At 39.3% G+C, this 12,767-nt stretch overlaps 1 protein-coding gene across 1 annotated transcript in view; it reads right to left on the reverse strand.

The window, feature by feature from the left end:
• Window positions 1–8,165: 8,165 nt before the first annotated feature.
• The window catches only part of LOC145391043 (uncharacterized), a 35,329-nt gene continuing 30,727 nt past the window's right edge, over window positions 8,166–12,767 (reverse strand). Inside the window, exons 10-13 of the mRNA XM_080265775.1 lie at window positions 11,811–12,040; window positions 10,462–10,587; window positions 9,296–9,423; window positions 8,166–8,244 (exon numbers count right to left, since the gene is read on the reverse strand). Of these exons, the coding sequence (XP_080121901.1) occupies window positions 8,185–8,244; window positions 9,296–9,423; window positions 10,462–10,587; window positions 11,811–12,040 (544 nt within the window). The 3' untranslated portion in view covers window positions 8,166–8,184. The remainder of the gene's footprint in view (window positions 8,245–9,295; window positions 9,424–10,461; window positions 10,588–11,810; window positions 12,041–12,767) is intronic.

Consider the following 12,767-nt stretch of genomic DNA (forward strand, 5'->3'; position numbering starts at 1 on the left):
ATCGAGCTGGCTGGATGAATATTGTGAGAAGTGCATGATCAGGGATTTGGCACCCCATTTCAACGTGACAGCGTCCGAGTTGACTCTACTGGATACGTTTATGTGAAGCTACAGAATGAGGTGAATGTTTTTGGCTTATCAGATAGAGCCAGGATTCCGGAGGCTTAAATGATGAGTAAATGGAAGAGTGGCCCATTGGATTGGGCAAACTTGGGCTGTCTGGACGTTGATATTCCTCAACCTGTCCTAGGGTGGGAAAGGAGGTCCGGATGATGATGACGATGATGATCGTTTCGCCAAGCAAGATTTTCAAAATATTCGTATGTTAGCTTTTAGCCAGGCAGGATATTCATATGTTATCTCTGTTGACAGGAAATCGGAATGTCTTTCTGTGATAGTGTTCGAAAGGAACTTCAGACTCAAAATTCTTGACTCATTACCTGCGGTCACTGCTTGCAACTTTTGGAGTGGTGGTCGAGATACCTTCGGATGGAGGTCCCTCGTATGTGGGTGTCTCCATGCAGCAGTTTCTGGTAAGAAGCCTATGGGGTGTAAACATAGCAACAGTACCTCATTCCAATATTCGTGCAGAACTGGGCGTCAAGACAGCTAAACGGCTCATGCCGTTGAAAAAAAGGGAGGGGGGAGGGGGAGGTTCTTGCCAGACGCTCTTTAGCAAATAGAGATGGAGTAATATACACTTAGCAGATGCAGTACATGCTGTAAATTGTAAAGGACTTCATATCTCACATACAGGAGAGAGAAGCAGCACTAGAGCAGCATGGAGGCACAAGCACTTGCTCCAGCCTGGGTTGATGACATTTTACCGCCTTATCAGTGGGTCGTATGGGTCGGTGAGTGATGACAGAAACATCCTCCTGCATGGCACTTTTCTCTCTCTCTCTCTCTCTCTCTCTCTTTCTCTCTCTCTCAACTTAACGTGTTCTGTTTATTTATTTTTATAAATGTCCTTCATTGGCACACTGTAGTGTTTTCTGTCACATTGGCTTGAGTAGTACATTCGTTAGCGGCTATGACTAGACTGTGGAAGACGTAGGCTATGACGTAAATATACAAGCGAAATATGCATATAATTGAGTATCGAAAGGAACGCTGCAATTGCCGATAAATGAAAGATAGACTGAAGGATACCAACTACTTGTATGTGTAACTAGACATGTAACGAATCTAATGCTTTCTAGAACTTTGGTATTCACTGAGAATGGAAAGTAACACATTTTCATTGGTTAACCATGAGATTTGCTAAGTCAATGTAATAAGTTGTTGACTCCAATATCTCGCAGTAAGAGGACATTCCATAATATAATGATGCAATGTATGTTCTGCTGGTGCCCCACAAACCGCACAAAGTACGGGGTCATCTCTAGTGAATTTCCAATAATATTTATAACAAAGTCTCAGTCTAAAAAACAATGTCATAAAGTCCACCTCTTTGGCCATGTTACCTGAGTAATCTGAGACACGTTCATATAGTGAAGAAAGCTAGTACTGCCATTTTCTAGGCTCTGTTTACTAATATAGTGACTAACAAGAAAGTTGATCGTATTTTTGACAAAAGTATAGCTATATTCAGCATTAATATCAGGAGAATTTAAAAGCAGAGCTTTATGAGTTAAATCATCAGCCGTTTCATTGAAGGGTACCTCAACATGGGAAGGGGTCCACGTGAAGTGGACTCTTTAAATCGAATGGTTGATAAACATTTATTGACTATATCACACAATCTGTGGGAGTGGTAGACAGTAATTCATATAGAGTTCCCTGACAATCAATAAAGAAATAAACATCCCTAGCTAAAGATACTACACAACCAAGTCCCTCTTCTGTAGAATATAGCTTTGCCAACTTCGTGCTCTTGAGTAACATGTTATTTTCGCAAGATTTGGGCGTCCTGAATGAATTACAGTATACAATCTTTATTTAGATAAATGATATTTCCGCAGAATGTGGGTGTTATAAATGAATTTATGATTATGAAAGATAGTCCTCGTCATTAAATTTTGACTGTTACTGGAAGCTCTCCTGTAGTTTGACCGTTACGAGTACATATTCATCATCATCTCAAATGACAATATCCAGACTATCTCGTGTCTGATCGGTCACGGATGATGCAGATCATGGTATGAATGGGCCTCAGCAGCTGTCGCTACATGTGCAGGCGGGGGAGACCGAGCTCATTTGGACCAATGAATATGTAAGCAGTGGCAGAAGGAAGAGACTATTATCTTCCTTATTTAATGATGTTTTATGGATGAGCCAATCAAAGATTGGCTTCACTATTATCTCCAGTACATATTTCTTTTCACAGGTATCAATATATTCTGTAAAAGTTTTTGGCTTCCCCACCCTCTTAAACGAAACACCACAACTAATAATTATATCTTTTAGTGGTACACAGAAAACCAACATATCTTTGATATATATATATATATATATATATATATATATATATATATATATATATATATATATATATATCATCTTCATCATCAGCCATTACAAGTCCATTGCTGAACAAAGGTCTCCCCCCGAACTTCTCCATGAATTCCTTGACTGAGTCAATCTCTGCCATGTTTTCCCTGCAAGCTTCTCTATCTCATCACTCCACCTCCTGTCTGGCCTGCTTCTGCTACGCTTACAATCTCTTGGTGTCCAGTCAGTCAGCCTCTTGCTCCGTCGGTTATCCCTTATTCTTGCTACATGGCCTACCCACCTCCATTTCTGTTCTTTTATAACTTGTAAAATGTCTTTGACTTAGTCTGCTTTCTCATCCAAGGTGATTTTTTCTTGTTACTTAGAGATATTCCGAACACTGGCCTTTCCATTGCTCCCTGAGAACGGATTAGTTTATCTTCCATCGATTTTGTCAGTTTCCAGGTCTCGCAACCGTACGTCATAGATGGACTTACACATTCGTTATATTTTTTTCGTTTCATACATATTGCCAAGCTACTTTTCATGATGTCTCTACGTTTACCGAAAGCTTGCCATCCAACTGTAATGCGACTTTTTATTCGCTATCATGGTATTTAATTTTAGCGTTTGCCCCAAGTAATTGTACTCCTCGACTTCTTCAAGGATTTCTTCGCTTACTGTGATGACTCTCTTTGGTGTGCGTGGATTAAACTTTATTTTTACTCCGGTTCATCTATAACCCTGATTTGAGACTTCCTCTGTTCAGGTCATATAACATTTCTTGCTATGTCTCTGCCGTTTCTGAGATTTGGACATTGTCATCTACAAATCTTAAATGGTTTAGCTTTTCTCCATCTATGTTTACACCTTTGTTTTCCCAGTCTAACTTTATGAAAATACCTTCTAGGTATGCTGTAAATAATTTTGGTGAAATTGTATCTCCCTGACGCACGCCCTTCCCAGTCTTAATTTTTTCCAAGTTTTTATATAATTTAACTGTACCAGTTCCCTCTTTATATATGTTTGCGAGCAGTTCTAGAATGTTCTCATTTACTCCTTGTTCTCACAATTAATTTATAATTGCTATGTGCTCCACTGAGTCAAAAGCCTTTTCGTAATCAACAGAACCTAAGCCCAGTGGTTTGGTATATTCTGTAGTTTCTCAGTTAGCTGATTCATTGTGTGTAGATGATCAGTAGACCAATACCTTCGGAATCCTGCCTGTTCACGAGGTTGGCTTTCATCCTAATTTGTTGTTATTCTCTTCGCAAGGGCTTTAGTGAAGAGTTTATAATATTACTGATAATAAGGTAATGGGTTGAAAGTTACTAAAATCTTTTGAGTCGCCTTTTTTGTAAAGTAAAATAACTATTGCATTACACCATGTTTTGGGGATTTTCTTCTTTTTTTTATACATTAATACCCTTTCATGTGTTAAACATACCGTTTGAAAACAAAAAGTCAAACGTTTCTTAAGCTAGAGATAAATGTATGAGGTCATATTAAACAATATTTCAGAGAATATGTAATGAAAACTGGTAACATATGGCAAAACTTTTATGTGGTTCGTATCCAGTATATAGCCTACAAACGACAATACAATTTGTAGCCTATATGTTTAAGCTTTAATGAAACAGATGCTGGGCATTTGTCAAGTGTGTGACACAGATGACACTTTTTACCATACCAAACTGTATGCAAAAGGTAATGAAATTTTTATCGCAGACGTACATACATACTGTGGAAACAAATGGTCATAGAAATATAATGTGTAGGTTCGACAACATTAATGTACCGTACAGTAAACCAGAGCTTGGACAAGATCAGTTTGTGCACTACTGCATATAATGGTATACATACGCACATTAATCAATACATACATACTGTACAATACATCTACAGCAACTACTGTAGTACAGCGTTACTTAGCCTCTCTCTCTCTCTCTCTCTCTATGTACAGTACAGACAGTTCTAAATCAAGGACAAGTTCCAAAACATCACAACGCCTTGCATTCAACTGGGAGGTACTGCAGGCTGGGGAAACCGACAAATTAACTTCATACATAGCAGTGGAACTTTAATAACTACCCTGTCTGAAGTTTATTGAAGACTTTATATAAAAAAAATTCCAGTAAACTAATAACGAGAACTTAATTTATTTCTTTTGACTGCCACAACTAATCCAGGTGACTCTCCCATTTTCCACCAATCATCCCAAATCTTAAAGGTATATATAAATACAAAACTACAGTTAAAAAAATAAGATTACGTATTTCATGAAGCCAGAAATCTGCAGCTTTTTGGGGTGAAAAGTTAGTGAAAGTATATGATGATTATTCGTGAAAATTGTTTTGTAATCTCAACACAATATGCAAGTTTTGATACTGTATTTCTCACTTAAGAAGAATAATTTCTGGATTTTGTTGTCATTCTTGAGTGAAAAATCATTTACTCAATTATTTTTAATATCAAGATGTGAGGACAAATGCTGTGTAAAGACCCATCGAACATGGGGCTATCAAAAGGCAATGCTAGAAACAGAAAAACACGGAAAGTTGCCTTCAGGGGGTGAAAAAAGGATTGCTTATACCTGACTGGACAAGGCCTTCAAAAACTTATCAACACTACATTTGAACAACAAATAAGTATGATTGCCTTAAATCTACGCCAATTTAAACATCATCATCATCATCATCATTACTATGTTTTAATGACAAAAAACACCTACATACAGCCAACCTAGAATACTATATTAAAACAACCTGTATTTCAAGAGGTATTTGAACACCGGAATGTATTAGAAACTTATATGTGAAAGTACAGGTATAAAGTCAACGTAACCCGACTAAAAATTCTGATCTCATATAGACAGTAAATGTGATTGACTATTAATGAGTTTATGTCCAATGATTCTTATACGTATTTCATGATTAACCCCTTCTGCCTGAGGATGTTACTCTATTCTTGCATGAGAGAGGGTAATCTGATGGCGGAGGGTAGGGCGACAAGAAAACGATTTGCTTGTGGCCACCCTTCTGGGTTTATGGCGTTAGACTGAAAGACAGATGACACTAAATGATTTTTTTTTTTTTACTTAGCTTAGGGGAGATCTGGAATGGTTGAACAAAGCCATCATTCAACCAGAAATATTCATTAGATGAAAACAGACATCTGGGGTGGCAAAAATAGGCCTAAAGTGGAAATGGTGTCCTATGATGATGCACGGAACTTTCTGCTTAATTTTGCTGATGCCACTCTATTTTATTAATCTCAAAGCAGACTTCAAACTGGAGGGGTTTGAGGCAGCCTTCAGTAAACCCTTTATCGGTGTTGGAAAGGGATGCTATCATGCGGTCGCATCGATATCACTGGTCGGCTCTACTGCGTCGTTTTAGGGAGCGTCCACACGTGTGCTCTAACAAGTGCTGGCAACATGTAAGCAACACAATAATGAACACGCTGCAAACATGTTGGCAACAGCAGCGTCCAATTATGCTGGCAACATCATGATGAAGTCTCAGCTGCCTGGTATGGACACACTTATCCAATCGCCTCTGCTGCTAGTGTTCGAAGCTGCACTGAAACATGTTTGCATACATCTGTCCAAATACAGCTGCATACATGTACCCAAACATGTTGCTAGCTGTGTTGCCAACATATGTTCGAGGACACGTGTGGACGCGCAGTTATACAAACGTCCCTCTGCTCTACCCCTATCCCTCCAGAGAACGATGGTGAACTTCAGGAGAAAGGTAAATTATCTTACGTCCTACTGGGTTCATGTTTCAGATGAACCTGGGGCCATTAAACAATAACAACTTGTACCATTTGGGGCTTCTCCAAAACTGCATAAGAAGTGATCTAAAATATTTAATCATGTTCAAGGCTGCAGTTATCAACATTTACTGGATCTTTTTACTGGGTGTATCTGTATGTATCAAATGTCAGTCAGAAAGCTATTTAATGAAATAAGTGATACACTGAGAGAAATGCCAGTGTGAGTTGTATCAATCATTTCAGAAAAATTTTAAATGTTTACAATGAACAAGAGCATTATAATTGAAATGTTCACATGCTGATTAACCCTTTAGTCCGATGACGTATTTTCCCTCATGATTTACCGTAATAGGTGCCATACACTCGTCCAAAAATATTTGAAATCAGGCGGCGACATTTTCATAAGCGGGGTTTTTGCTGTGTGTCATTTTACTCACGGTAATCATTTCAGCATGAACCGTGTGTTTCATAGTGTATACAGTCCATTATTTATGCTGTATCGATAACAACAGCATTCATACACATGAAAAATTACTGAAGAATATTTTCAAATGTTTCGGTCACGAGGTCAAAATGTAAAGACGGAAGTTTCAGCTAGTTTTTGGCGCAAGTGTTCCTGTACATCCACTGTTAATTTATTGACAGCTTCCATTACAGAAGAACTGTTAGGAACGTATGTTGATTCCCTGCATAACTAACACACCACAAGTAGGAAGTGCAAACCATACTTACTGGAGGTTATGGCAAGGATGAAAATAATACTAACATGTTAACTGCTTCAACTAGGCAGCTGAAATGAAAAATGTACTAACACAAGTATAGTTGCCGACAATCCCCTGTTGGATTGTGTCCTGCTTTCTATACTTCCCATTTCTCCCCAACGAATACTCCTCCATCTCATACTCTTTTGCTTACGTTTTACATCGCAGTCATCTAAAAATAACTCATGTACAGTTGCAGACAATAATATCGACTTTATGATCAAAAAATTACAAAACGCTTACGTAATATTCTGAAAAGTTTGCTGGGCTACAAAGATCCCATCACTAATTATTGAAAGGCGTTGCTCGCAGTCTTATTGTTAATCGTAAAGAAGTGGATTGTTATTTATGTCCACAGCTGTACCACCTTCCACCACTTCAGCCAGCAGAGAAATGTCGGCGAAATTTTGACCGCAAGAGTAGACTACTATCCTGACATGCAACCAAAGGATGAATTCTGAAAACAACACTACTGAGCTACCAAACTAAACCCTGTTGAAAGTAATGGGTTTATCAGAAACTTAGACTTCTATAGGCATAAAGACAACTTGCTCTGTAAAAACTGTGATAGAGTTAGAGCACTACTGTATAGTAATGCAAATCTACTGCTTACAATATACACTGGGAGGAACATTCTACAAAATGGTACTTCTAAGAGAAAAAAACAATAATGTGGTGTTTTAAAGAGAGCTAAAAACCAGACTCGCATGTAATGGGGTCAATAAAAGTCCGCGTTGCTTAGAGGCAAGGCGGGGATTCTCTCTTTGGCCCAGTGGTAACGTTCGCGTGTATAAAGCACGGGTGCCTGAGATCGACTCTCGGCCAGAACAATGATTAATTTGTTAAGTTTCAGCTCTGTTGTTACATTGGAGGCAGCGGTGGGATGAGAGGCGATGCTTGGAGGGCAATGATGTTGTTGGTTAGCTGACAGCATCTTAGTCCTTACATCCCGGGGATGAGCTGTTCATTGTGGTCCGCAGCGTCCCCACTGGTGGCCTCCGATGTGTTCGAAACTCACCAAATTAATCACCAAGGGGAGAAATGGATGGAGTACTGGGGTCAGTAAAAGCCCGTGTTGCTTCGAGGCAAACGGGGATCCTCTCTTTGGCCCAGTGGTAACGTGTGGGCGTATAAAGCGCGGGGGCATGTGGTCGAATCTCGGCCACAATAGTGAGTAATTTAAGTTTCAGTTCGGTTATTACACGCAGATTCATTCTAACACTTCTAAGATGCTCATGTTGCTGCCCCGTCTTCTGTTTTTTAGGTGAGCCTGTGGAGAAAAAAAGCAAACAATAATAATAATAATAATAATAATATTGATGATGATGATGATGATGATGATGATGATGATGATGATGATGATGATGATGATGATGATGATGATGATGATAATAATAATAATAATAATAATAATAATAATAATAATAATAATAATATGTGGTAGGTGGGGGCGCTCACCATCCACTCATTCGATATAGTGCTGCTTTGGTTGTCTGCCATTTCCTCACTTTCTTCCTTCCTCTTCCGTCTTTCTTTCCTTCATTTTTTCCTCTTCCTTCTGCCTACGGGTGACTCTACACTGAGTGACAAACCAAATGGTGTTCTGTACACCTGGAAACCATTTACTGCGCTGGGTGGTAACCATGTAACCAAATTATGGCACCTGGTGGTTTAGTGAGTAATTAAGGCGTTCCAGTCGGACTGAGCCAGTGAAGGTTTATATCCAAGGGGTGGTTGGGGTTTATTGCTCACGTAATGCCACTCAGGGATGAGTGAGGCTGGTCACTCTTATCTTATATGTCATGACCAACTCGCCTAACCCCGAGCTCCTCCGCTCCTCATGGGGAAACATACGATTGGATGATGGATGAATGGATGGATAATAATAATATTAATAATAAATAATAATAATAATAATAATAATAATAATAATTATTATTATTATTATTATTATTATTATAACAACAACAGCAGCAGCAGTAACAATAACAAGACAAAGGACACCTTTGATAGTCAGTATTTTTCTTGTTCTCTGGACTACTTCATCCCATGCTCAGGTGGGAAAAGAGGTGTGGATGATGATGATGATGATGATGATGATGATGGTGGTGGTGGTGGTGTTGGTGGAGGTAGTGATGATGATGATGATGGTGACGATGGTGGTGGTAGTGATGATGATGATGATGATGATGACGATGGTGGTGGTAGTGATGATGATGATGATGATGATGATGATGATGATGATGATGATGACAGCAAGATTATAACAGTACTGATATCCATGAGTCAATGGGGGCAATTATGCTCTAGCTTATACTTACGTGTATAATATCCACGTACGGTTCCCTGCCCAGCATGTCGTAGCCAACACCCAGTAAGCGGAGTATGGCCTTGTGGAACTCCTCACCACCAAATATAAACATGTTCATTCCCAGTTCCAGACCCATACCTGTGACGGAAGTGTAGTGAAAAATACACCATTACAAAATAACAAAGAAGAAAGGTAGCCCATACTCATTTTACTCTAACTTGGCCTGAAATTGGTATCTCTCCATCTTACATGCTAAGCTGCAACAATAGATTAATGCTAGAATATGATGCTAGTTACAAAGAAGTTCTGAGTCAAGGAAGGAGAGCCGTAGTATTGCCTTTTTCTGCCACTGAGCTAGGTGAAATAAGTTGTAAAAGGACGAGGATTTAGGCCAAGTTAACGTAAAAGAAGTATAGTGTATTAATTAAGCGTTGTATGAATTTTTATGTACTTATTTATCTGTAGCCGTAAGCCTCAGTCCTCGACGTTGCCCTGTCCTACACCATCAAGCTGCCCTCCCTCCTCCTTAACCTACTCTCATTCATGTACTGTACCTCAACAAAGGACTTTAGGGTTAGTCCCATCATTTGTTTATTCTTGCTGTCTCCAGACATCCATTTGCTACTCAGAAAATGAACCGGAGGGGTTAGATATAGCCTTTATTGACTCCTAAGCTGAATAAAACAGTCTGGTAATAGCAAGAACGAAATATAAATACTGTACTCGGAGTGACGTGACTAACACCTTCAATCTGATGACACAATTTTTATTTTAGTCCAGCTACTTCCAAACGATTTTTATTAAGTTTAAGGGAGTACCCTTGCAATTGCGTTAATGAAGGATATATATATATATATATATATATATATATATATATAGATATATATATATATATACAGTATATATATATATCCTCCAGTTCGGCAAGTCACTCCTAAGCTGAATAGCATCGCCAGGAGATGGAAAGAAGCGTAACATAACGTCACTGTGTTTAAGTGGTTAAGAGTCCTTACTGAATGCTGTAGATTATGTGCACCTTGAAGGGCAACTGTTGGGTGAAAAAGCTAACCAATGGAATGATGAAACACCGCCTATCAAAATGTACTGATGCAGTAATATACAGTCACAGGAGAAACGTAATCATTATAACTCCCCGTATCACTGCCTGTTCCTCACCATAATCTCCTTCATCATATGCAGACTGGGCATTATTGATCAGCTCCTGTATTTCTTCAAAGCTCTTAGTCCTCTCCTCCTCCGTCGTAGCGTCTGCTACCTTCTGCAGCATCTGGCGCAGGTTGTCTGTAAGATGAAGATACAGTATTGAGTAATTGTTGGTAGAGTGTGTAGTCTAAAATATTCCACTTAAGTTAAATGATCATTTCTCATTTTTGCCAGACTTGTGTTGGAGAGAGGTACCTTCACGTGGTGACATCATTATAACCAGGTGGTTCCACTGACCAGTTACACAAATGTCTCTTAACTCTCTCTCACTGTCCCCCCAAAATGAAGACTGTGGACTAGTGGAGAAGGGCAGTTTCAACCCTTACTTCACTGAGTTCACATCCAGAGGGGCATGAAACAACAACAACAAAAACAACAATGGCAATCTTTAAGTTATGTATATCGGTGTATATTTTCATCTCACACCTTGCTCCCTCCCTGCAATACCCTAAAAAGGTGACCACGACATGAATCTCTACCAGTACGCAACTATGTCCTAAGCTATCAATAACTATTTTAACTGAGTTCATCTTTTCTCCTACTGTACACAGCTGAAGATTTTCTTGCAACACCACTCATAATCTTACTTGCAAACTATTGTCGTTAGTTTCATATTCAATTTTCTCAACTCACGTACTATAAGGGGTAGTACAGACTCCTTTACACTCAGATATCAAATTCTCTTGTATTGTGGAGAAAGCCTGGAGAAACCCCAGTCAGCTTTACTAATGTCTACCCTACTTCCTGATACTGGTACGGTAATCAACCACGCAATTGATGGACACAGAAAGGCAAAAACTATACAACATAAAAAGGGTTATGGGAAGCAGAAAATTATTCAGGACAGCCACCCGAACGCAGAGCCGTCCGTGAAACACACAAGTATTAGCTAACCGAGTGCCAAAGAAGGCTCAATATACGGACCTTCTTGTACATCAGTGTGTGGCTTTTGATTCATTCCACTATACCACAGTGCAAACCTTCTCTTTCCTCCATACTAAATGGTTGGGGAAGTAACCTGTTGGCTGAAAGGACAAGAAACAGTCTGGTGCTTTGAATTTCATTAAAACAGACATTAATTTCTTCTATAATACTTACATCATATCTTAAAAACGCCCCCACTAACTACCATACCAGACCTGAATGAGGCAGCCCATGTGAGTATATATATTTAGTGTGGATGGTGGGCATTACTGTCAGTGGTGACTCATCATATCTGACACACAAGACTGATGAACCTAAGAGAACAAACTATCGTCTATGCTTAGTCATGAAAAATGTAATAATTCAATTCTACATACCATCAGTTTCCGGGTTCACTCTGTAGCCAACGTCATGACCTGGGATAACAATTCCTGCTCCGTGGAAAGTGCTGGATAAGACTTTTTTCCTCCTGCGTCTCATGCTGGGAGTCACAGCGTCCAGGGAGTAGTCGTGGCTTCGGGCGTACGACTCCACTTCTGTGTACAGTCGTTGGAGGGGCATTTTCTTGAAGGGATTCTCTTCCTTCATCCGTTGATTTAAGTAGGAGCTGCAAAGTGGACAGTAATTATATTTGCAATTAAACTTTTAGTCGGCACCAAAAATAAATAATCATTATGTTAAGCTATGTTAAGTTCTACATAAGGTGTTGGAGAGGGAAGCTTTCTAACTGTGGCAACGATATAACCGTCTGGTTCCGCTGCCTCATTGTACAATTGTTTTTCAGCTCCCTCTCTGTTTTCCAAAAGGAAGACAGTAGTCTGCAGGGGAAGGGCAACTTTTCTGCATTCCACTGGTTCACGTTCAGATGATCCTGGGGTTCCAACTGCTACTAACTACTACTACCTGCAGTACAAAGCTATTGCAGTACTGTCCTCATATCTGCTATAGAAGTAGGGTCATTTACTTTAAAAACCTTTAGGAACTACACTGACAACCTAAAAATAATAATGAAACAGGATTCAATGTGCTAAAATCTCTTCCGTGGCTCTTTCATAAATCAAATTTCAGAATTCATCAGCAAACTAGTACAACTCTTCATTTGATGGTGACACTCCTTGCTGCAGGATCTCTGATAGCATTTCTGCCCAGTCTCTTATCTCCAAAATCATCTTCTAGGACCTCATCCCGTCTTAATAGGTGCGCCTCTTGATGCTATACCCTCTACATTCACACTAATAGCACTTCATTATATTTTACTCCTTCATTCTCTTCACATCTCCAAATCACATCAGTTTCCCTTCCCCCCCCCCCAACACACACACATCACACCACCA

The sequence above is a fragment of the Coenobita brevimanus genome, chromosome 16, assembly GCF_032717465.1.
Source record: "Coenobita brevimanus isolate Jiangsu-jjx chromosome 16, ASM3271746v2, whole genome shotgun sequence".
Classification (NCBI taxonomy): domain Eukaryota; kingdom Metazoa; phylum Arthropoda; class Malacostraca; order Decapoda; family Coenobitidae; genus Coenobita; species Coenobita brevimanus.